General features: G+C 27.1%; 1 protein-coding gene across 3 annotated transcripts; it reads right to left on the bottom strand.

Moving 5' to 3' along the window:
- Positions 1-773: 773 nt before the first annotated feature.
- Positions 774-27,694, bottom strand: LOC139425375 (uncharacterized). 3 transcript variants are annotated; one of them, XM_087162276.1, is made up of 5 exons: positions 27,560-27,694; positions 24,645-24,837; positions 6,155-6,325; positions 1,881-2,008; positions 774-859 (listed from the first exon to the last, which is right to left on the bottom strand). In XM_087162276.1, exons 2-4 carry the CDS (start codon positions 24,829-24,831, stop codon positions 1,881-1,883), a joined length of 486 nt encoding a protein of 161 aa, XP_087018402.1. In that variant the 5' UTR covers positions 24,832-24,837; positions 27,560-27,694; the 3' UTR covers positions 774-859. The 3 variants fall into 3 exon arrangements, with proteins under 3 accessions (XP_087018402.1, XP_087018408.1, XP_087018396.1); XM_087162282.1 differs by having other exon boundaries at positions 27,564-27,640; XM_087162270.1 differs by lacking the exon at positions 27,560-27,694 and adding an exon at positions 27,411-27,452.

The following is a 27,694-nucleotide window of genomic DNA, read 5'->3' as shown; positions in this document are numbered from 1 at the left end:
AATCCAAAAATGTTAAAAAATCTAAAAATTAAAGTTTTTGTGTTAATCTTAAGTAGATTTATTAATACATAGTATATATTTGTATGTAATATACTTGTATTGTACGTTAACAATGATAAATATTGTTTATTAAACGATTTTAAGTCAAAGTGAATAAAAATAATTAAGTCATTATTTTATTGCATTGCACAAAGTCACCCCATCCCGGGGTAACTTTGCACATTCAATTAATTGACTGTTCACAAATGATAAACGCTTTAAATCAGGTCTTAACTACGTGTGATTACTTTCCAGATGGATAACAACAGATTTTAGATTAGACGCTGTACAATTCAGCATCTTTTAACTGTTTTTTTATTAGGTCAAAGCAGTGGAAAACTGAAAATTCCTGCACTAAGTCACCCCATCTGTCGGTATGCCTTAAGGTTTTCTGCATCATTTTGTTGCTTAGTTCGCTACTCATTCATGAAATTTTTTTCCTTTTCTGTTCTTCTATGGGATTCAGCTAGCAATTTAATATTTCTTTTTATTTTTGCATTGTCTTCTGTTAAATATGATTATCAAAATATCAATAAGCGCGAAATATGAATGAAGTATTTTTGCATTATTATAGTACACAATTTGTAATATCGATTGACAAAAAACAAAATAATATATTTGCCAAATCACTATGCTTTTTTTTTCTTTAAAAAATTCTAAAGAATGCCATCAAACCTTTACACAGACGGTAACACCAATCGACTTACAGTGTGCAAAAAAGAGCAAGAAAACAATTTCGGAAGCAAGGATACTAATACTTTATTAATTTTTACTTCATTTACATGAATGTTTTAGTATAATTGCCATTATTATGATGTACCTGCAAGAAATGAGAAAAGAACGTTGCTTATTCATTTTATTTTGAAAACAATATTTAGAATAAAGCATTTTTTCATTAGTCAATTAATGCAGACAATATTTTAAATTACGAAATCAGACACAAAAATGCACTTTCTCTGTGTTAACTTACCTTTTTATAGATTCGAATTTTGGACTGCCAAAATATAAGGGGTAACCTCAATCTAGGAAATATAGCCCCAATTATTTGGTCAGGAGAGAAGTCCAAAATTTAGACCCTTTAATGTTGATTATTTTTTAATGCTAATTTAATGCGCTTCTAGGAAACGTTTTAAGAGATTTGAGAAATTTTGGACCACAATAATAAAATTTATTTATTCAAAAATAATTCCGTACAAAATATAACTTTAAAATAATATGTACTATTTTTTTTTCATTTATTCTGAAGAGAGTAGCATATTCAATATCATAAAAAAATTGGATATTTTTTTGAGAAAAACTGATTTCATTGAAAAAGAGATTAGTCATTTACTCCTTCTTGTAATGGTGCATATTAAAGTACATGATTTACGCCTGCACATTTGAGGAAAAATCATTGTCCCTATATTGTACATGTTTTAAAACAGAAATTTATTAAAACTTTTTTTCGGTGGAGGTGCGAGAATTTAGTCTTTTCTTTTTAATTTCTGTTTACTGAATTCATTAATTTTCACACGAAAAATGAATAGTTTCCTACATTAATTTTAAAAATAAGTAATTAAAATTTAAATGTTTTTAAAATGTTTTAGAAGAGTTGAAAACTCAATCGAAATAAGGTTTAGTTCTGATATATGTTATTCTTTAGTTACACATTTGAAATCAACGTGCGATTCCGAAATATTATCTGACAACCCAATATATTATTTTCATTTCATTGAATTAATTTGCTTAATCCCGTGTTAAACTGTAGATCATGGAAGGGTAACTGTATCACCAAATATGCCAAACAGAAAAATTATATTTTAAAATTAGTGAATTCTCTTTTAATTGCATCAAAATAATACCTATAATTTTTGGCACTCTGGACAACATCTACATATTGGTGTTACCAATTCTTCCCCATCTGGACATTCTGCTGGTATAAAGGGACAATGGTATGTTCCTGAACAATCAGTTTGACAATCATCTGGTTCTGTAGATGCCACATTTAGTGAAAGATTGTTAAGAAATATACATTAATGCATTATTTTATATAAAGTATGAAAACATTTAAGTCAGCGTTAACATGAGTAACTGCTATTAAACACGACCGCACACAAAAAAACAGTTTATTTATTTCAGAATGCTATTAAACGTATTAATTTCATCATAGGTTTGTAACTTAAAGATAAAACTTAACTAAATTTCACACATAGCAGCCACAACATAACTTTACTTGCTGTTAAACTTCAACGCACTTAACTATTAGGCAGACTTTTCTAGGCGTCGGAATAGGTCTCGCTTACATAGAATCTAAGATTTTTTTGAAATTGTAAAACACAAATACTGTTAAAAAAAACCGAACATTTCTGAATATATGAAGCAATGACGGTACAAGTAATTTTTATAAACGTTTCTTAATATTTTGGTAACCTCTGAAACTGAATCGACGTCAATTTCAACTCAGTTTGCTACTTATGAAAAGAATAGAAATGTTTTTCTATTGATCAGAAACATAATATCAAATGAAGTTTTCTGAGATTTTGTGAAAATTTTTTGTGTAGTCAAAATTAATTTCTTAACTTTCTTACAGTGTAACTTTTCTTTCACAATACGAAATTTTGGCAAACAATAAGCGGCAGAAAATAAAGCATTTTGAAATAAATGTGAAAATAGTTGCATTTTGATAAGGTATAGACTTAGGATCATCTTTTTTTAATTACGGATCAACTTTTTTGTTAATTTCGGAATACTGAGCCGAGGTGACTCAATGGATAGAGCATTCACCTTCTAATGAGGTGAATCGGGTTCGAATTCTAACGAGGGCTGGTTGATACGAATTTCAAACATGGCTTGCACTGATCACCGTGCTGACTTAAAAATGTCCTCAATGTTAGACAGATCATGGGTTAGACTTTCCTTGCCGATAGGCCTACCGTGACAGGTTTTCGGGTTTTCCCACTCCATGTAATACAGATACGATCTAGTTGCAGCAAAAAGTTCACCAAGAAGGCAACACTTTTCTCAACACTTGATCCAGAAGTTTCCTTGTTGCCTGGATTGGCTTCAAAATTACAAGGCTACGGTGATGAACATTAGTAGTCGCAAACCAAAATTTCGTCGGTTGTTTAACGACTGGTAGAAAATATAAATTTACGAAATATTTCAAGGCTATTCACGACATATTTGAGGCTGAGTGAATAACTATCTGCAAAAAAGTTAAGTATTAGGAAAATGAAAAATATAAATTTTTATTTAGCAAGAAAACGTATATTTTATGACCTTCAAAGGTTGCACGCATAATTTAAAGTGTACTAAAGCTTTTTTAAGCTGATAGTCTAAACCATGATCCGTCTACCACTGAGGATATTTTACTTTAGCACTGTGGTCAGTGCGAGCCAGGTACGGAATTCGTATCTACCAGCTACTGCTGAGTTTCAAACTCAGGTCGATTCATTGGGAATAAAGCACTCTATCCCTTGTGCCACCAAGGCCTAAGAGAATCATTGACTGACGTAAATTACTTTTATGTTGAATCAATATTCTTTATAAGTCTTTTAAACCCATATTTTTCCCTGATTTTATCTTAAGCCATTTTTTTCCGTCGATATCGATAGGCAGAATTTTGCTTAAGGCATTCAATTCCTTTTGAATGTTTGGCAGAAATAAACTTTGAGTGTGCTTACCTCATTGAATTTATATAATTTTTTAACTATATTAAATAATATAATAAATATATATTCTTCTTATAAATATGTATAAGAGTAGCTTAAATGAAAAGCGATGTATGTAATACTTTCAGAAATGTAGTACCAATAACAATGCCAACTTTTAGTGTTATAATAGTTGGTAAGAGGAGTGCGCCGCATATAACGTAATAAATTCTCAACACTGAGAAAAAAATTATGGTTTAATTACTAGAATAGGTTAACATTCGTTATGTTTCCGACTCTATGAGAACACTAAAAGTTTTGATAATTTTTGGTAACGATTTTGACAAAATTAACAATAAAATGTGTTTTTATAATATGTGATAAAATTTCGAAAATTTAGTAAAATTTGTTAATTTTTTTATACTACCTTAAATCATTACAGAAAAAAGCATTAATCGGTGTTGACAAAAATTTATATTTAAAAAATTTGTGTTGTTGACTATATGACGGGTAATAACAACGATAATATCGAAAACCGGATTTTCCGCTGAACCTTTACCATAAGAATGGGAAAATTGCCAAAAAAATGGTTTAAATTGTTTGATTTAAAAATCGCATTTGTCAATCTAAATATCGCATATTAATGGTTTTGTTAAAGAAATTTGAGAAATTTTGACGAGAAATTACATTACCATGCAGTATTCAAATTTAGCTAAATTTTATTTTGCCCAGTAAGGGGAATTTAGAGAGAATATGATGTCAACCAAACATATTATTACTTCTTTATAAACAACTTTCATAGCTTAAGAACTAATTTAATATTTATACGTAAAATTACCGTTTAGTTCATTCTAACAGAATGCTAGAAATGCATTTTAAAACCAATCTGAATTAAATCGTTTTTTCTGTTTTTCGTGGAAAACACTCGAACAAAAAAACACATTTTTGTCTGTATTAAAAATCACTTTAGTTACTATTTGCTAAATTGACTCCGCCGAACTATAAACACAAAAAGGATAAAAGGACTCTCATCACTCAATGCTACACAAATATGCTGAATTCTAACAATTTTATAAATTAAATCTATCCTACTGACAGGAAACGTTTAATTTTAGTTTCCCTATAGCACGTTTATGTCAACTAAATTAAAAGTAAATGGGTACAAAATCCTCAGATATAAATATATTGCAACAAATATTCTTATTGAGATTGTGAAATATTTCTTTAGGAAACAAATGGGACAACTAACAATACTTAAATATCTATGAAATGTAATTGAAAATTGTGAAGATTGAGAAAATGAGTATTGTTTGAAAGAAGAAAAATTTGAAAACTTTACCCTAAAACATATTATTTCTTAATGAAGCTTTCATAGCGTAAGAACTAAATCATAATTTAATTATAAATTTTCGTTTTTTTTTGTAATTGCGACAGACACACTTAAAATACATTTGAAAACCATCATAATTTAAATAAATTTTTTCTGTGATTATTATATTTTTCTCTTAGTAGAGAAATAATATTGTGACAGCATTAAAAATCATTTCGGATATTCTGCACTAAATTGGCTTTGCAAACCATAAAAGGACAATAAAATTCTTCAATCTCACTATGCCATACAGGCATGAAGAAAACAAATGATTTCAAAGATTAACAAACGCACCTTACTAACAAAAAACACTGAATTTATTTGCTCTGTATCACGTTTAAGTAACCTAATTAATAATTAATGAGTGAAAAATCCTAGACTTAAATCAGTAACTACATATATTAATATTGATAAATTTATTGAAACAATTCTTTTAAACATAAACATTCACAGAGCTGTCCTCAATAATTACTCGCAATAAATACTTTTTCGAATCCCTGTCCTAAATGTAATTTGAAAAAAGTATAAGCATTAGGAACTAAAATTTTACTATTTCTAACATGTGCTCTATCAAAAATGTAACGAATCAAGACTGAAAAAGGAGAGACTGAAAACATTAAAAAAAATCTTATTTCAAAGGAAAATATCGAAGATTTGAAAGGCGATTATTAGTAAGGCTTCCAAGATAATCTTGATCGAAATATTTTTGATTATTTTTCTCCGTGTATTTCACACAAGCGATTCGAAACATATCGACATCGTTAATCTACCAGAATAATTACTAACTCTTATATTTCCTTTTTGATAAGCGTTTAAAAAGTTTATCAATAATTTTTCATAAATTAAAGTCCTTATGACTAAAAAAAAAGAATTGGAATTTTTTAATGTTACGCAGGGTTTAATTTAGTAAAAAGCAACTTGTTTAGACTTTAGAATGTTTTCACTTTAAGTTAGAGTTATTCAACTTAGTACACGGAGTCCTAATTTAATTAAATAAGGGATACATGAATGCAAAAATAATATTGTTACGTATAACGTATAAAATAATATTGTTACGTATTAAAAGCAAATATTTTCCCTTTTAAATTACTAAATTTATAAAGGAAAGTACTTTCACCTTTCACACATTGATCGCAGATACCAATTCTTCTGAGTACGTAACCTGGGTCACATTTAATTTCTGGGCAAAGTATTGGACAAATTGGAACAACTGCATCTATAACTATGATATGAATGAAGAGTAGGATTAATAATATTTTATGCATGGCAGGCCCTTGATGTTGAGAATCTGAAATTAAGATAAAAAAATCTTTTATACATTGCCTGTCACTTGAAATAGAGTATCAGAAATTTAAGGAAAAATATTAATGTTATTTTAAAATACACTATAAAATTATTTCCGTTATAAAAAGCGTACGGCTACAGTTACATGGAATTTTGTTTTTAAATGCAAACAAATGTTGTTAGTCTGTATTAAAATGCAAAAACTATGCTCTGTAAAAATCGAATATTCCAATTTCGCATTTTTTTGACGAAGCATCCAAACAAATATTTCATCAAATTGAGAACATTATTATCTTAACTTGTTCAAGAATATGAATTTTACGAAAGATTTAAGATAACTTATTACGCCCGTTAATAAACACTATTAGAATTTTCATTCTGCAAATTATCTGCAGCAATCAGCCCATCTGATTAACCGAAAAAATTGGAATTTTTTTTTTTTTACCTTTACGGTTTTTTACCCAGTTTTCAACTACTACAGTTAAAAAACAGTGAATACAAGTTTTTACAGTTTTGTAACCACTTTCAACCATAAAAAGGAAACGTGAAAGGAAATTTGAACTCTGTGGGTTCTGCACTATCTATGCATGAAGGATAATTTCGTATTCTAATAGTAAGAGGTTCGCCGATTGTTGAGGATTTAAGGTACTGTATTTTTTTCCAGTTTTTTTAGGGGATACCGCTGTTTAGTTTGTCGCAAACCGTGATTCACAACCTCGTCACAAACCAATATCATTTTCTGAGTAACTTAAGCTTAGTTTCATGATCGTCATAATTTTATCGCTTTCACTACTTTTACACATTGATTTCTCAGATTATTTTTGAATCTTTGAAAAGTTTTTTTAGTTGTAAGAAAACTTTTTTCAGATATTCCTTGATTCCCTTTGTTTTAATGCATTTTAATTGACTTTTTACCTAAATTACTCTTCAGTATTAATTTATAAACCTGTTACGACCAATTAAATCTATTTCAATACTTATCAAAATGAAATTAAAATAAAAATTGGATCTCCCCTTTTACAAGCATCTTTTTCAACATTAACTATTAAAAACATATTTCTAGCTATAAATTTAAAAAATAATTACCCTTTTGAAAATTTTGCAAGTAGACTTCCATAAAGGTTCTAGTATAATTGTATTAGTATAAAGGTACTGTAAAGTTACCATTAGCTACAAGTAAAGTCTAAATTAATTAATAATCGAATAATAATCGCTTAATTTGAAATTACTGTTCTCTTGAGTAAATATCTATTATTTTTCCGAAGAGCGAGCTGTCCTCTTCACAATTCTGTCTGATTTAAATTTATAACTAATCATTTCCAAGTTATTTTTATTATGGCATTAAATTAGGCAGAAGCGCATTTTTAGCTAAATAATTTTGGAACAGAATAAAATTTGATGTTAATTTATATATATGTATGCATAAATATATATATATATATATATATATACATTCCTACCTGAGAAATGAAAGTATTGAAGACTTATGATTTAAAAGAATTAACCCATTGCTATTTATATCATCACAGAATCTAATAATCAGATTGAAAATAAATTCGTGAGTCAACAAAATAGAACAGCTGTTTAATTTTCACAATAAACATAATGAAACTCAAACAAAACTTCATAACTTTTGATCGTATATTTCTATTTCAAAATTTTTATTTTTAATTATATAGTTTCAATTTTAGATGGTGTAACAATAATGATCTGAAATGTATTAACGAAGTTTTAGTGTTTCGTATTAAATAGACTTGTTTCGATAAGTTAGAATTGTAGAAATCAGTACTAAATTTACAATATAAAAGCTTATACAGACCGATGCACAAACTGGTTATACATAAGGAGGATAATAGGCTTTGGAAGAATCAGCAAACCGAATATGAAAAATTATTATCAATTGTATATTTTTAAGCGTCCTAATTTTAAGAGTGATTGTTTAATGTCAAAACTTTGCTGAACTTAGGCTCAGAGTCATTTACACAAATATTTCGTGAAAATAAACTCTTTGTTACTGATTTATACTTTTATTTTCTTTACTTTATTGTTTTGCGGGTGTTTTCCTGACTTAAACTAAGAACTTATTTTCATTGTTCTCAATGTACTGAGAATTAATGCAACATTCCAAGTTCAAAATAATGTTAAATTTTGCCTTTGATTTTTTTTATTTGTTTTGTTTTATTTTCTCAATCAGTTTTTTCCACATTTTAAACATGTAATTTTAAAATAAATTACAAAAAAAAAAAAAAAAAAAAAAAAAAAAACAATATTCCATTCAACAAAATGTAGCATAATATATTAAAATGATGATGTAAAGATAGTGGCTGGCAATAACTTTTCTTGTACTTTTAATTTTAAAATAACACTGTTCCTTAGAACTGTTTTTAGATACTTACTGAAGAAGTTTCAAATAACTTACACAAAACATCTCTCTGTTTAAATGGAAATTGTGTGTTTTTCCACATCAAAACTTATTTCCTGATTAAATAAAAATGTTACTTATCACTGTATTACTTACCATTTTGTCAATTATAATTTTTTCCTATGATTTTACAATTATTCATCTGTTCTAATGTCATTTTCACTTAGAAATACCCTTGAAAAAAGCACGTCTTAAATGAAGAATACATTTTATAGCCTCAAATATCCTAATATAAACCATCTTTGGATCTGTATCTGTGTTCTACAGCATGCGTGGCTGATGTAAATTATTGACCACGTTGCTATTGGCCTTGAAATTGTTGAGCATTATCGGTTTCAAGGGCCACTATAGCCTAGTTGAGCTTTATATTTAGTCGGCCTAGTTGCGCTCGATGAGTCAACTTAACCTACAGCAGACTAATGATTTTTCCATGAATCTTAACATTCATGGTGTTCGGAATTTATGGATTTGTGGAAACACCTAGTATCTCAAAAATACACGTGAGCCGTGGTAGCTTAGAGGATAAAGCATTCGCCAACTAATGAGGTGACCCGGGTTTAATCCCATCGATGACTGGCTGATATGAATTCCACACGTGGCTCGCACCGATCATATAACTGACTTAAATTATCTTCAGTGGTAGACAGATCACAAGCTTAAGTCCCCTTGCACTCAGGCCAAACGAGGAAGCATTATTGGTTTTTCACTATGTAATACAATTACGGGGTTAGTTCCTTCAAAAAGTTCTCCTCGAGGACAAATTTTTCCCAATACTGAAAGAAAACACAATAAATTAAATTCGAAAAGGATAAAATTTCTTTGAAAAAAAACGCGCTAAGAAGCAGCAGAAATTTCAGAAAAAAGTATCAATACAAGAAACGAATGAAATAAAAATAAAAATATGACCACCGAAGCCGACGTCTTCAGGGGGTACCGGCCTCGGTAGCCATTAAAAACAAAACCATTTCTGATTGAGGGAGAAGCAATTTCTTAAAATATCTCCCTCAGTACCCCGATGGTTTTGTACAGAGGTCCAGGAAAAAAAAGATACATTCAAAATAATTAACAAATTAAGAACTCAATCAAAATAATCAGAAAATTAAAAACTCACTAAGTCACAGGTCAAGCATCAACTTCAAAAGCAAGTAGAAGAAAAGCAAACACTAAAAACTGAAAAACCAACGCCCCCTATTATAATGAGCAGAAGAAGTTTAAAATGAAATGGAAAAGATCAGGAGAAAGAAATACGTAGACAAATTAATAGAATGCTTAACTGGGGCTGCTCAGTTAAGACTAGAATTGCGCCCTGTTAAAAGAAAAAATTATATAAAAACTTAGAAACCATCAATCATTTTTTTAATTAAAAAATTAACATTGCAAAAATTAAAAGGAAAATCATTTTTACTCAAATTATTTAAAAAATTATCCACAGCTTCCTGAAAACTTTCAACATTATTGCAAATTTTTTTGATCCTAACAAATTGTGAAAAAACAAGATTTTTAAATATTTTACTACACAAATTAGTTTTAAAGTTGCAGAAAAAAATAACATTAAATTTAAAAGCTTTTCTTTTATCAAACACACCAATTTTAATAAAACTGTTAACAATATCAATTTTAAAATCTAAATATTCAATATTAAAACAATTTTCATTAGTTTTTTTCAAGACCAAATCACCAGGATAAATACTATAAATAAAATTATAATCATCACAATTTAACAAAATCAAATCAACAATGTATCGGAAAGCATTAAGTTCTTTATGTTCAAGAAATTTAGCCTCAAAAAAATGTTGGCAAAAGCCCCAGAAAAGGAATTACCTTGTGGGATTCCAATAATTTGTTTATAAAAATCTAAACCATTAAAAAGAACATTCTCAAAAAGATTAAACTTGCATAAATCTAACCAGTTAAACTTATCAATTTTTTCATCAAATAAATACCTGTCATAAATACCTTCACAAATCTCAATAATCTTTCCATGTGGTATACTTGTATACAAATTTTCAAAATCAAAAGTGTTAATGCTGGAAATATCATTATTATTAATAAAATCCAAAACTTCAACATTACTATCAATAACAATATTTTTCTCTTTTTTAATTTTAAGCAAAATAATTTTTAGAAAACTAAAAAACCTTTTACTAATATCAGAATTATAACTATTAGTACCACATGCTATAAACCTAAATTTAATCGGATTTTTATGAAATTTAACAATTGGAAATAAATATGGAAATGTAATCCTATTTAACTTAAATTTTAATTTTTTACTAAATGCAATAATTCTTTTTTCAATGACTTTTTTTATCTTCTTTGAATTTTAAATAAGTATTATTTGCATTATATTCTCCAATAATCAAGTTTTTAAAAAAATATTTACTCAAAATACAGAAATTATTTGAAGCCTTATCTACAACAGTAACAATGAATTTATCCTTAATATTTTTAATTTTTCTAGATAAATCATAATCAATATAAGTACCTTTGGGAAATGAACTAAAACTGGTATTAAATAAATTAAATTTAACCCTTTCAATAATATTAGCTTTCCACTCAGAAAAACCCTCAACGGGCCAAATATCATTGGCCCGGTACCCCCTGAAGACGTCGGCTTCGGTGGTCATATTTTTATTTTTATTTCATTCGTTTCTTGTATTTCTCCCAACACTTGATTCAGGAGTTCTCTCTTCCAGATTGGGTTTAAAATTACGTCGACGGATTTGAAAATTGGCAGTTGTTAACTCAAAAATTAAGTCAGCAGTTCAATGACGGTTACAAAATTTAAAAAAATGTAAAGTGTTTCAAAAATTTTAAAAACGCCTGATTGAATACCAAACTCATCCCTTCAATTTCAATTCAACCCTTCAAGAGCAATTTCAAACTTTTAAAAAGAATAGCAGATTTTATTTATCCAGAAAAGGTATCCTGATTCTGCTTAATACGACCACAAAGGGTTTAATGTTGCCACCTAATTGCTTTCCGTATCATCTAGCAATTGGTAAGAGTTTCGATATTGTTCTTATTTTATCCTTACTTCAATCTGGATGTAATAGTAAAATACTAATTTATACTAGTATGCACACCTTTTCATTTTAAATTTCGTCAATGTTTCTAAAAATAAGTGTTAGCCGCAGTGATTAGAGGAACACTTTGTTGATCTTACTTACACCCGAGGTTTTGTGGAAAAAATAGTAACAAATGCTTATTTAAAATTTAAATTATATTTAAAACATTTAAAAAAATAATGTTATATTAGTGTTTGTTCATTTAAAATTTAATTTTTATTTAAATGTTATTGTTATATTCTTTTTTGTAATTTAAGATGTAAAGTGCAATGTTATTGACTTTTTCATTTAAGATGTTAATGTTTCCATCGCTAAATATTTTTTTATAAATTTGGACCAAAAAAAAATATTAGATTGTGTTAAAATGAAAGTGAAGCTTTATTTAATCAGCAAAACAAAAGAATGAAATGCAATAATGCCGTTTTTAGCGCATTGTTTCTAAATGTAGAAACAGGTGCTGAACTAGTGGAGTAAATGATGCATTTAAATAAAAGTCAACATTCAATGGACCAATTATCATGTCTTTTTCATTCAATAAATTCCTATCTGTCCAGAAAGGCAGCTGAATTTACTTTGATTGACGTGATGAGAATATCTGGGAATTGCTTGATTGATTAAAATAACTTAAATAAATCACGGAGAATAGAAGTGTATTTTATCATTTTTCCAAAAACTTTAAAAAAAAGGATTACATAAAAATGCACATTCCAGTAATTAAATAGGTCTGTTTATTTTTAGTCTCACCTTCATCAATAATGATTTGATTGCCTTGAATAACGTTTTCCTGACTTTCTCACTTTAATGTAGATTGATAATGTGTATATATTTTACAATAATTGTTAAAAAATGTAAACAAAACAATTTAATTTAAATAATTTAATAGTCTACAGTACAGTTTAATCGTTTATTTATTTAGTTATTTGTAAACAATATTCACATACATTTTAATTATTCTATCCATTTTCATTTATTTTCCTCAATTACATATGAATTATTAAAACTTATGTTAACTTATTATTAAAACTATTATTCACTGACATAAGACAAACTTTTTCATAGTAAATGCAAACAACAATGATCGAAAAGGTGTTGTTAAATATATAATGTGTAAATGTACAAATATATTACAATTTACAGTTTGAGGCAAAAAAAACATACAAACAATTTTCGTATAATTTTATTAAAAATAAAAAAGTTGACTTTACAAATAAAGAAATCTCTTTAACTTCAAAAACGGAAATAATAATAAAAGACTAGACTTCACTAATGAAAAGATTTCATTGGTTTCAAAAACTTAAAATAATAATTAAAGTAGACTTTACGAGTAAAGAAATTTCATTGGCGATAAAAACATAAAATAATAACAATAAAAGTAGACTTTACTAATATAAACATTTCATGGGCCGCCTTTTTTAACTATGTAGAGGGACAAATGCTTATTGAAATTTTCAGTGGGCTTGGAGTTTTTTACACTTAAACTTCCAGAATATGATAAAATTCAAAGCGCTTCTGGTTTCATAGAAATAGAAAAAAGCTCGTTATTTTTTACCGACTCACTTTGGTAATGATTTTCATAAAATTATCAAATTATACGGCTCTTATAATATGTTATAAGATTTGGTAAATGTGGTAAAATTTGATAATTTTACTTGATACCTTAGTGTATGACTTTAAAAACATTATTTCAGTTACTCTCTTAAAATGAAAGAGTTATTTCCCCTACTCAAAAAAGAGTTAAATTTTTTCAACTCAACTTGAGTGAAATACATTCCTATTTGAGCGAAATTCTTGCTTTGCATTAACTCAAACTTGAGTGGTACTTATTAAGCAATATTTGAGTGCTTTTGGCTCAAACTTGAGTGATTTATTTATTATCGAATTGTGTGCGAGATATAGGCTGGAATTTCTATCGTTTTATTTTAAAAAGCAAGCGATAATAAATCTAAATAAAATTTTTATGTTCTGTGATCTAAATAGATTATGTCTTCCTTTTCATTTTACGTTTAATTTTTTTTCTGGAGAATATGTCATTTAATATTTTGAATTAAGAAGGATTAAAACAACTTTTAGTTCACAGCGGTATTTCTGAAGAAGACGCTGTTTTACTTTTCAGTAAGTGGATATACTTTGTTGTTTTTATTTTGAAAATACTTTTATTTTGAATGTGTTATATACACATTCCATTTAAATTAGCTGTTTTTCAGCGTTTTTTAATAAAATATACAATTCTTTCAAATTATTTGTCAAAAAAATTTATTAAAATTGAAAGTGTTAAATGTGGATGATTATGAAATATTAAAAAAATTTGATTCCCTGCTAGAATCTTTGTCAAAGCATGTGGGAATATATTATATCTGATAAGAGTTTTAGAATTTTTTCAGATTTCATATTAAAGTTTTAACATTTTATTTTAATATAATAAATTTATATCAACGGTTTAGTTTTTTTGATGTATAATTTTGGTACAAAACATTTCTGGATAATTAATTTCATATCATTCTATACTTCTTTTATAAAAGATATTTACGAAATTATTGTTCATACAGTCTATAATTACTGTTATTTAAATTGCTTTCTATTATTAAAGTTGACTGTCTTTAATTTATGAAAGTTCACATCTGCAATATCCATTCATTCAAATCAGAATCTTCAGATGTTCAATGTATTTTGTTATAAATATATCATTCAAAGAAAAAGTGGAAAATATTACATTTAAAAAAATTAAGCAGCATTTTGAATTTTTCTGTTTTTATCCTGTTTTTAGTTTTTGTTTAATTGGAATTGAGAATTAATACTATCTTCTTATTTCATAAAATATTTATCACATTATACAAACTATTTTTCCTTTGTTGCTAGCATAAAAGTTCTTACCACTTTTCTTCAAATTCAATTTTCGAGGCAAAATTGAAAATGCAGAATTAATATTTAATTAAAAGTACAATGCTAATTAAAGTATTTGAAGATGCAAATAAATTAGAATTTTATAATAGTTATAGATTAATAGTAAAAAAATAGGAGCAAAATTAAAAGTAATATTTATTATGAGATATAGTTCAATTTGAATTTATATACCAATATCCCAGCTGAAAATAAACTGTAGTTATTCTACAGATGTGAAGTAATTTCGTAGTTTTTCTAGAGTTAACTGCAAATTTTCTGTAGTGCAATCTTAACTGTAAAAACACTGCAGTTATTTTGTAGCTAATGCGAAGTAATTTCTCAGTAGTTTATTTCGAAAAAATTTTAGCTATTGTCTACAAATTACTGTAGTTTAAGTGAGGTCACTTGAAAATCATAAATTTAGAAAAAACTGAAACTTTAAATCCGTGGTCATTCTGCAGTAAATTTGAAGTAATTATGCAGTCATTGTTTCAGAAGTATACTTTCTGATGAATCTGCAGAAAAACTGCAGTTACTTTGCATTGTTGCAAAATTGAAAGAGTTTGATGTCTTCAATCTTGCTTTCCTGGCTGATATATTAAATTTTTATAATGTTTTTTCTTTTTGATTATATATTAATTTCTTACAATTAGGTAAAAATTCTAAACATATATATTGATAACGGAAATAACGTACACTATCTATATTCATAATAGTTAAAATTCATAAACTACATACTTGATTTAATTGTAATTATTTATAATTCAGAAGCGATACAATTTAATCAGTTTAAAATATGCCTAAAATTAGGTATTTAAATATTTCTGTATTTTAGTAATTTTATTAAAAATGTCGTTTTCATTAATTTTTATTATTTATTTCTTTTTGACTTAAGAAAACTATGTTTGAGCAAAGTTTATGGTAAAAAGAATATTAAAGTAAAGTCAAGTAGTTAATGTTAATAATTTAATTTTTTTATTCGAATTCATACTAAGCTAGGATTATTGCAGAACAAAAATTATACTTATTTTTTTCTAATCAAAACAAATATATAGTTTGGATTTTAAACAAATTTATATCAAAAGAGTTTGCAAAATTGAGTTTGAAAAAGGGTATTTAATCCAAATTTTTTAGCTTTTAACATCCTCTTCAAAAATTTATTAATTTCACTTACTTTCAGAAATTTGTCTTAAAAAAATTTAGGCAATTTAAAACAATATACCTTTTTTATTGCTTGAAAATAAAGCTTTATAAATTAAACGAATAAATTTGTTCGAAAAAAAATGACTCATAGTATTTTCAATTGAACCTAAATGAGCATAATATTTATAAAACTGCTTACTTTAAAAATTCGCTTAGAGCTCCTTACTTTTAAAAATTAAACTTCAAAGAAAAATAACGTAACTTAGGAGAAAGAAAAAAAAAATTCAAATCTACAGTGGTTAGGAATTTTTCATAAAGAAAAACCTTTTAAGTAATAATTCATTTAATTGTTGTTTTACCGTATACAATCAAAATAATTGGATAACCGCAAAATGCTGCTATTCAAACTGTTAACTCTGAAATTTTTTTTTAACTGTGTTTTCACCTTATTTGATTTAACAAATAAAAACTTTATCCTCGCCAACAAGACCCAGCTCATGAAACTAATTAGTTCTTTGTAGCCGTCTTGTCACAGGACTGCAACAGAGATGGTTAATCGGTCAATCTCACGACAGACGGGAAGCCAGTTCGAATCCCAGCCAGTGTCGCTATGTTCACAGCGAAAACTTTCACAAGTACTATATTATCTAATTCGATATTTAAATTCAACAAACGTTAAGATAAAAAAAATTCGTATCTAAGGCTTTGTCTATCAAAAGGAATTTTTTTGAAACGAAAACTATAGTATTTTTTATCGCTTACGATAGATGGCACCACTAAATACAAAAATTTCGAATATTAACAGTAAAAATTTTGACTGCAATTTACAAACTGAAATACTGAAAATCGCTCAAACACGAGTTAAAATCCCTCAAGTTTGAGTGAAAACGATTCTCTCAGGAAATACTGAAAATCACTCAAACTCGAGTGAAAATAACTCAAGTTTGAGTGAAATTTTTTTCACTCAAATTGAGCTATTTCCATATAACTTTTTCACTTGAGTGATTTTAACTCAAGATGAGAAGGCCGGTTTTTTCTAGATGAAAGAGTTAAATAGCACTCAAGTTGAGTTATTTTCACTCGTTCATTTTAAGAGAGTAAATTTGCTTTCAGTTTTATATTTTTTGCTCAATGTGTGGTAATAAGAACTATATTTAATATTTTCATGGTATTTCGAAAATGTTGTTTGATTAATGTAATAATAGTAAATTCGGCTTATTGCTTTTTTTAAATACCGTATAATATTTTAAGTGCGTATTAGTAATAACTTGTGATTGTTAAATTACTTTTGTACTTTTCCCATCAAATCTATTGCACATAATTGATACTAAATTGTACAAAATGTAAGTATAATTTGTAATAATATCATATCTTACCTAGATTTATCTATGCATCAATTGCAGATTCAGAGATAAGTTTTATTTAAAATGTTGATCGTAACCATGTATTGTTTCATATAGCATATTGCTTTAATTTATTTTCTTTAACATCAACATACGAACAGGAGGGCTTATCTACTTAAGATGAATTAAAACAATTACTTTTTAAAGATAACATATAAATTAAATGATAGCTTTTTTTTAAATTTTATAATAGCCAATTTTATTATATTTTATCAGATACATAAGCTGTGTCTAATCTTATATACTTCAATTTAAACAAATATTATTTAAACAGTTTGTCTTGTTTTAAGTTTTTTGGGAGTTTTATCAAAACATAGCTATTAATAGTTGAAAAATTTTAAAAACAAGAATAGTTCAACGATTCGTACACTTTATTTTTTAAGCTCATGCTATTTTATTTCTTAACCGCAAATAAATAACATTTTTTACACAGTAAAAGTCTTAAACGCATGTGCGTGTTTGAGAATCGCAGCGAAGACTAAAGCCACAACGGGGATAACTGATTGAAACTCGATCTCCGGTGTCTATTTCAGGTTGAATCAAAGGTTCAGCTCGAATCGTACAGGTTTCTCCTTTTTCTAGAAAAAAATATTTAAAATTTGGTTTATTTTCCAGTAAATAGATTTTCAAATTCAAGAGAAAAATGCTCTAATGTGTTTAAATAATTTTTATTTAACAATTATTGTTCAATATTTTTTATTGTACAATAATGAAGCTTATTAAAGTTTAGTTTAAAGTTATATTATTGCTGAAATGAATAAAAATGGATTCCAACTCATTTTGACACATTTTCTCTTTTTGCTATAACTGAAACTTACTCTCTTAAAATGAACGAGTGAATATAACTCAACTTGAGTGCTATTTAACTCTTTCATGTAGATAAACCCGGCCTTCTCATTTTGAGTTAAAATCACTCAAGTGAAGGAGTTATATAGAAATAGCTCACTTTGAGTGAAAAAATTTCACTCAAACTTGAGTTATATTCACTCGAGCTTGAGTGATTTTCGATATTACCTGAGTAGATCGTTTTCACTCAAACTTGAGTGATTTTAACTCGTGTTTGAGTGATTTTCATTATTTCAGTTTATAAATTGCAGTCAAAATTTTTATTATTAATATACAAAATGTTTGTATTTAGTGGTGCCATCTATCGTAAGCGATAGAAAATACTATAGTTTTGGATTAAAAAATATCCTTTTGAGTGGAAAGCCTTAGACAGGAATTTTTTCAATCATAACTTTTGTTGAATTCAAATATCGAATTAGATAGTATAGTACTTGTGAAAGTTTTCGCTGTGAGCATATCGACACTGTGATTCGAACTCGCTTCCCGTCTGTTGTGAGATTCACCGATTAACCCTCTCAGCTACAGTCCTGTGTCAAGACGGCTACAAAGAACTAATTACTTCCATGAGCTGGGTGTTGTTGGCGAAGATAAAGCTTTTATTTGTTAAATCAAATAAGGTGAAAACACAGTTAAAAATTTTTTTCAGAGTTAACAGTTTGAATAGCAGCATTTTATGGTTATCCAATTGTTTTGATTGTATTCGGTAAAACAACAATTAAATGAATTATTACTTAAGAGTTTTTTTTCAGGAAAAATTCCTAACCACTGTAGATTTGAGTTTTTTTTTCCTTCTCCTATGTTTTGTCCCTTTTCTTTTAAGTTTAATTTTTAAAAGTAAGGAGCTCTGAACGAATTTTTAAAGAAAGCAGTTTTATAAATATTATGATCATTTAGGTTCAATTGAAAATACTATGAGTTATTTTTTTTCGAACAAGTTTATTCGTTTAATTTATAAAGTTTTATTTTTAAGCAATGAAAAAGGTATATTTTTTTCAATTGCCTAAATTTTTTTAAGACAAATTTCTGAAACTAAGTGAAATTAATAAATTTTTGAAAAAGGCGTTTGAAGCTAAAAAATCAGGATTAAATACCCTTCTTCAAACTCAATTTTGCAAACTCTTTTGATATAAATTTGTTTAAAATCTAAACTATATATTTGTTTTGAATGGAAAAAAATAAGTATAATTTTTGTTCTGCAATAATCCTAGCTTAGTATGAATTCGAATAAAAAAATTAACTAATTAACATTAACTACTTGACTTTACTTTAATATTGTTTTTACCATAAACTTTGCTCAAACATAGTTTTCTTAAGTCAAAAAGAAATAAATAATAAAAATTAATAAAAACGACATTTTTAATAAAATTACTAAAATACAGAAATATTTAAATACCTAATTTTAGGCATATTTTAAACTAATTAAATTGTATCGCTTCTGAATTATAAATAATTACAATTAAATTAAGTATGTATTTTATGAATTTTATTTATTATGAATATAGATAGTGTATGTTATTTCCGTTATCAATATATATGTTTTGAATTTTTACCAAATTGTAAGAAATTAATCAAAAAGAAAAAAAAGAAAAAACATTATAAAAATTTAATATACCAGCCAGGAGAGCAAGATTGAAGACATAAAACTCTTTTAATTTTACAACAATGCAAAGTAACTGCAGTTTTTCTGCAAATTCATCAGAAAGTATACTTCTGAAACAATGACTGCATAATTTCTTCAAATTTACTGCAGAATGACCACGGATTAAAAAGTTTCAGTTTTTTCTAAATTTATGATTTTAAAGTGACCTCACTTAAACTACAGTAATTTTGTAGACAATAGCTAAAAGTTTCTTCGAAATAAATTACTGAGAAATTACTTCGCATTAGCTGCAAAATAACTGCAGTGTTTTTACAGTTAAGATTGCATTACAAAAAACTTGCAGTTAACTCAAGAAAAACTGCGAAATTACTTCAGTTCTGTGGAAAAACTACAATTTATTTTCAGCTGGGTATAGGTATATAAATTCAAATTAAACTATATCTCATAATAAATATATTTTTTTAATTCTGCTCATATTTTTTTACTACTAATCTATAACTGTAGTAAAATTTTCATTTATTTGCATTTTCAAGAACTTTAATAAGCATTGTATTCTTAATTAAATATTAATTCAGCATTTACAATTTTGCCTCGAAAATTGAACTTGAAGAAAAGTGGTAAGAATTGTATAAAGTTTGTATAAAGTGATAAATACTTTATAAAATACGAAGATAGTATTATATAAAAGCTAAAAACAGGATAAAAACAGAAAAATTCAAAGTACTGCTCAATTTTTTAAAATATAATATTTTCCACTTTTTCTTTGAATGATATATTTATAATAAAATGCATTGAACATCTGAAGATTCTGATTTGAATGAAAGGATGTTGCAAATGTGAACTTTCAAAAATTAAAAACAGTCAACTTTATTAATAGAAAGCAATTTAAATAACAGCAATTATAGTCTGTATGAACAATAATTTCGTAAATATCTTTTATAAAAGTATAGAATGATATGAAATTAATTATCCAGAAATGTTTTCTACCAAAATTATACATCAAAAAAACTAAAACATGGATATAAATTTATAATATTAAAATAAAATTTTAAAACTTTAATATGAAATCTGAAAAAATTCTAGAACTCTTATCAAATATAATATATTCCCACATGCTTTGACAAAGATTCTAGCATGGAATCAGATTTTTTTAATATTCCATAATCATCCACATTTAATACTTTCAATTTTAATAAATTTTTTTAACAAATAATTTAAATTAATAGTATTTTAGTATGGATAGTATTAAAAAACGCTGAAAAACAGCTAATTTAAATAAAATGTGTATATACCAGATTCAAAATAAAAGTATTTTCTAAATAAAAGCAACAAGGTATATCTACTTACCGTCAAGTGGGGCTAATTTGTGCAGCGGGGACTACTTTATGCAAATTCGAATTTGGCACTTTTCAAGTGCTGCTAATCAGTATTATGTTTTTTTAGATAAGACAGAAGTCTCCTCTATTACTACAAACAATTTTTCGAATTTTAAAACAATCTCAGAGTGTGTTTTGTTTATCCAATGTTAACAACTTTCCGAGAACGTCGGACGTCCAAAAGTGTGCGTCGAAACTTTAGCTGTGAAATGCAAAGACGTTGATAAAACGATTGTCGTAAGTGCAAAATTTTTTATTTTATATAAATAAAAAATTTATAAACAATTATTTTATTTTATATAAATAAAATATTAATAAACAATTATATCATGTTAGCGTTAAAAAAGTTTGAAAATTAATTACAAATAAACGGAAAATGAAAGAAAATGTGCCGTTTGGCTACTTTGTGCAAAGTTTCATTAGTTTTTCTTTTTCGATAGAAAAATGGTTAGACGTTATAAAAAAATACATGGAATGAGAAACTACCGTTATTACACTTTAGAAAAGCTGCAACAATGTTTGCAAGCAGTTGCTGGTGGTATGTCGATTGCAGAAGCTTCTCGGAAGTGCAAAATCCACAGAAATACTATCTCTAATAAAATTCACAAGAAACACGTGAAACGTGCTGGTAAACTATTATTTTTCTTCTACAAAGAATTTTCAATGAATTAATCAAGCGATTTAATACATAAAAATATATTTTATAGGACATCAGGTGATTTTGACAGAAACTGAAGAGCGAATTCTGTCATGTTCATTCAAGCATGTTATGTTCAAATTTATCAATATTATAAATGTTAATGAATGTGTAATAATTATTATTTTTGAAATTTCATCTATTTCAATGCTCAAAAAATGTATATGGTTTCCTTTTGTTTAAACTCAAATGTTTTGAAATAAACTTTCGTTTTAAGAAAAAATTCTTTATAAAAAAAATGTTTTTTAACGCTGAAAATTTTTTTCAAACTAATATCTTTACATATCTTGAAGTTTTCGTCATTAAAAATGTCAACAATTAACTTTTTTAACAATTTTATATCAATATTTTGCTAAAAACATGATTATTAAACTGAATTCCTATCGCTGCACAAAGTAGCCCCATTTGGGGGCTTCTTTGTGCAAGGTACGTTTCGACTTATTATTTGTAAATATTACATACAAATAATGCCAATATTGATCAAATTCACTCATCTGAGTCCAGTTATAAATATAATATCGATAAATTTTACTAAAGTTTGAATTAGCATAGTTTTTTTACATGTCAAAGTTCAAAAACTGCGAAATCCTGCACAAAGTAGCCCCACATGACGGTACTAAAAAGTAAAATAGCGTTTTCTTCAGAAATACCGCTGTGAACTAAAAGTTGTTTTACTTCTTCTTAATTCAAAATATTAAATGACATATTCTCCAGAAAAAAAATTAAACGTAAAATAAAAACGAAGACATAACATAACAATTACAGAACATAACAATTTTATTTAGATTTATTATTGTTTGCTTTTTAAAATAAAGCGATAGAAATTCCAGTTTATATTTAGCACGCAATTAAATAATAAATAAATCACTCAAGTTTGAGCTAAAAGCACTCAAATATTGCTTAATAAATACCACTCAAGTTTGAGTAAACGCAAGGTAAGAATTTCGCTCAAATAAGAATGTGTTTCACTCAAGTTGAGTTAAAAAAATTTAACTCTTTAAGTAGGGGAAATAACTCTTTCATTTAAAGAGAGTACTGCCCACTTTTTGATACTAAAAACATACATGGACTGCAATACTTGTTCAGATTTAGTTGTTTATTAATCTAATATCATAAAGTCACTAATCTGATCGTTAATACTTACTACGACATGTTCATCAATTTGCAAAATATATTTTCATACATTTTACAAATCTGCTGAAAGGAGCACAGAAACATTCAATATTTTTTTTAAATAATCTTTTCTTTTATAACCAGATATTAATTAAGAATGGGGCTGGAATACCCTGGTTGGCAGGGCACTGGACTCACGTTCATGAGAACGGGAGTTTGAATCCAACCGACCGAAGTTACATCTGATGGGTCAAGAAGTCCTCCATTTTTCCATTACAAACTATGCTGCTGGGGATACCTAATTGGAGAATTGATAGTTCTCTGATTCATGTCAAAATTAAGATCTGTGGATGAATGAATGAATGGATACGTTCTATAAACTGGTTTGACGTATGGGCCTATCAGAAGTCGAATTCTAGGTCATAGAGGACGCCACTGGAAAACGAAAACAATCTCACCCCTTGCCAAGTGACCTACAACACCAACAACAATTAAGAAAAATAAATTTAAAAATCATTAATGTTTTAACAATTAGATATCTGTTAGTCACTTATTGTTCAATTAGATTCTTGAGATCATTTTTTGCTTGAATACCTGAGAATTTATACAATATCAAGTATTATTTCTTCGGTAATAGATAGAGAATAATGCAGGGCGTTGGGTAATTTCAATTGTAAAGCCGGAATCTCAAAGGTAATCCTACTTTGCTTCAATTGGAATAATGCCGTGATATCTTTTCCCACTTCATTATGTCTTGAAAAATTTGCTTAAGTTATATATTTTGATGGTTTCACTTAGAAAATTATGAGAAATCTGATGAGAATAGCTTGTTACAGATTGAAATTCTGTAACTATTTTTATTCCGAATACGCCTTTATATATGGTATATATTTAGATTGCAAACTAATTTACTCTTGAACAGTTGAAAATCCAATTACTTTTTCTGCGTCAATAGAAATCATTAAATTGGAGATTATATTTAAGTTTCAATTTGTGACCCAAACTAAAACAAAAACTACAGGCTCTTAAAACAATGAATTTGGAAATATTTTAAGTTTTAACACCTTCAACGCGAAAAAAAATAATGTGAGAACTACCATAATAGTAAAATTTATAACGTGGGGAATACCAAAGAGCTCGGCAATTTTTAACTATTTTTTAATGATTTTGTTAAAATTAGCAATAAAATAAGATTTCATAATCTGTGAAAAAATTTGATAAATGTGTTAAAACTTAGCAATTTTATCATGCTTTTTAAAAGCGTGGTTGAAAAATCATATCTTTAACTAAATTTCGTTTTTAGTTCTGAATTTTTAATTCGGTTAAATTTTCTTTAAAAACTAGTATTTTTTACGAAATATGGTAATAAGAACTATAATTTTGAAAACCCGATTTACGGTATACTGTTTCCAAAAAAACTGAAAATTACCAGATCTTTTGGTTTTATTAACCATTATTATGGATTTTTTTTTACTAGACATGTTATTATCAATTAGTATATTAATTTTATCACATTTTTTTCACCGTGGGAATATTATAAATATAGAAATCGTGATTAAAGTTACAAAAAAAAGATTTAAATTTTGGAGTTTATTTGAGAAACTTTTTAAAACAGTAGTTGCTAAGAATTAATATTAGAGCATGACTAATATTTTTGTGATACATATGCTTTAGTAGAAGATTTTTTATGATATGTTAAGATAATATTCATTTACTTGAAACAAATAAATTCAATTTTTTAAAGGGGACGAATTATTAATAAATATATGAATTACTTAAGACTTTTTCACACGTCTTGCAACAATCACACCCTACAAATACCGGTCTTGTGCCTTCAGGACAAATGTCTTGTGTACATTGAGCATCCGTGCAATCAGGAAGGCAAATAGAAGCTAAACTTATTTGAGTAATTGCAAGAATCAGGAAAAATACTTTCAGCATATTTGTTTTGAATTTCACCATTTCGTTCTGAAATAAATTAAAAAAATTATTAGCAAAATACTTTGCATTGCGAATTTAACAAAAGTATATTTTATATTATAATATGTGTTAATAATGCAGTTTATGCAAAATTCCACAAAGCATAAAACAATTCTTCTGAATACTAATTTTTAACTAAATTTTTAACTAAACAGAAAAAATATTTAAAACATCTGTTTTTACTGCATTTTTATTGCCATTTTGTAATGATTCATTGAAAAATAACCGAGAAAGTTTTTCTGCACTACGCTCTTACAAGACTGGAATGATTGTGCATATGAATAGAAGAGACTATTACTGATAATAACTAAAAATAAGTTGTTAAGAATAATAATTGCATAATAGATATTACAATACGTTTATTTTAAGTGAATGTTAAAATATTCTGAATAAGTATTCTGAATAAGATTTGTTTGTAGAAAAATTTTAAAAATCGGAAAAAATTACAGTTCTTGAACTAAATTAAAACTTTTTGCATAGTTTCCATACATCATCCATAATATCTACTTGGAATACTGAGTTAACTTCCCAAACATATGAACAATGTTCCATTACAAAGTAGTCAACGGGTAAGTTTTGATGGATAGATTATACAGCAATGTTACCATTTGTAGTTTTATAAGTGATACAACCTATTGATATTACTTTTAGATGTATCATGTTAATTGGAGTTAAAATTATATTACACAAATAAAGGTTTATTCAAATTTTAATGATTTAAAATATCTTGAATACAATTAAAGAACATTCGAGATTACAAGTGGGGGGGGGGCTAAGATTGCTCACTAGGGCGTCATTTTTAAACCTAGTCACCTTCCAACCGCTAGGCAAAGCTTCAACTGATTCCTAAATGGATGTAACCCCTACAGCAAGAGGGAACTTCGCAAAACTCACCCTTTGGCTAACTATATCGATGTTTTTGACGCACTTACTATTTTGGGACTCCTTGCTCTGCATCGTAAGAAAGATTATATAGCTGTCTTTCTGGAAGTGGTCAATTAAAGATAACTACTTCTATATAGATCTTTCTGACTAACTGAGTTCACCAAATGTCTTCCTCAGTAGTAAACATGGTTTAATGGGATGGTTGCATGGGCTTAGAGAAAACATGGCATTAAACATAGTATTCTATAGGCGATATAATGTAGGAATTCTCCTACATTATATTAACATATGTAGGAATTCTCCTACATATGTAGGAATGTAGGAATTCTCCTACATTATTATATTCTCCTACAGTACGACTTAATTAAACATGACCGCTTCCGGAAAAGAAACTTTTGGCCAACAGTGTATTTAGCAAAGATTAAAATGCAAGTTCAGTAGATTAGGAAATATGTATAATTTTAAAACATTTTACATTACTGTCTTCCTAAAAACATTTAGTGAAAGAGCTATAAAAATTTAAGCACTTTCTAAGGAAACCAAATAAAATAAATATGTTTCATACTTGGCACTAGTTATAATCAATTAGCAAGTATACACTTCAGTACCATAGTTTTACATGCAATTGCAAAGAACGTACGCATAATAAAATCTTACAATAAGATAGAACATCATTAGACAATCACCACACACAATCTTTCCCTACAAACATCACTCTGCGCAATATTCTTAGCTTAGCCTAACGTGGCATCAAAACTTTTAAATGTTTAAAATATGTACCACAGGTGAAAATATAATGAAAGTAAAACAAAATGTTGCCGTATTACACATACCTTTCAAAAAAGGATTCCGAATACATATATACGTTATTCTTAAAAGTGAATTATATATCGAATAAGCAAGAAAGTAACACAATTCTTTTCGTAATGAAATAATTATTGTGTTCAGTAGTATTCTCGATTGAAACCAACATTAAACTTACTTAAGACGTTTAAACTAGTAACAAAACTAATTTTAGATGTCCCAGTAACTAATCATCCATTTTTTTTTTATCGAAATCAATTTATTGACTCAGTACTCATGTTACAACATAAATGTACTACGTGCATAAAATTCCCATTATCAGTCCATTAATAATATTTTCCCACTTTTCAAATTTTAAATAAAGCAAAGAAAAAGTAGTTAGGTTATTAAAAGATTTATGGTGCACTGAGAAATAAAAGTATGGACAAAACACCAGAAAATGGTAAAATGTATCGTGTTTCTGGATCCAAGGGGGAACACCATAAAGCTCGGTAATTTTTACCGAAACGCTTGTTAATGATTTATGATGATGACAACTAATAATATATGGTTTTATAATATGTGATAAAAAGCTGATAAATGTAATAAAATGTGGTTATTTTATCATGAAAGCTTAGAGCACGGCATGAAAACCATTTATCGGTTAAATTTACTTCTCAGTTTTCGTTTCTCATTTTCGCATGTTAATAAGAAATATAACTTTAAAAAACAGAATTTCCGTCAAACAATTAAAATTACCGTTAATTATTAACGTTAAAATTACCTAATGAATTGTTTATATACATTATATCTTTTATTATTTAAATTAAACAGTGCATTTGATAGATTATTAAAATGCTCTTCTCCTTATAGTTTTAGTACGAAATGTTTACTTTAAAGTGGTTAGAAGTTGCACACATATTCCAAATGTTTCCCTCTTCCTCAAAAAATTTAAAAAATATTTGAAAATTGAAAGCCAAAATTCAGGCTAATTGGAACAATAGTATTTTTCATTAAAATATAACACATTAAAATAGCTTACCTACTTCTAATCATTAACTCTTAATTAAAGCTTATCTATTTATATTCTCTCCACTATATGGAACGTTTATGAACCTTACAAATCATGTAATGAAACAAATAAAAATGCAGGTGTCACGTTTTCGAAATTTAGACT

The sequence above is a fragment of the Parasteatoda tepidariorum genome, chromosome 1 (genome assembly GCF_982258835.1).
Source record: "Parasteatoda tepidariorum strain Cologne lab strain chromosome 1, Ptep-v5.0, whole genome shotgun sequence".
NCBI classification, from domain to species: domain Eukaryota; kingdom Metazoa; phylum Arthropoda; class Arachnida; order Araneae; family Theridiidae; genus Parasteatoda; species Parasteatoda tepidariorum.
This window is presented reverse-complemented; position numbering and strand designations above follow the sequence as displayed.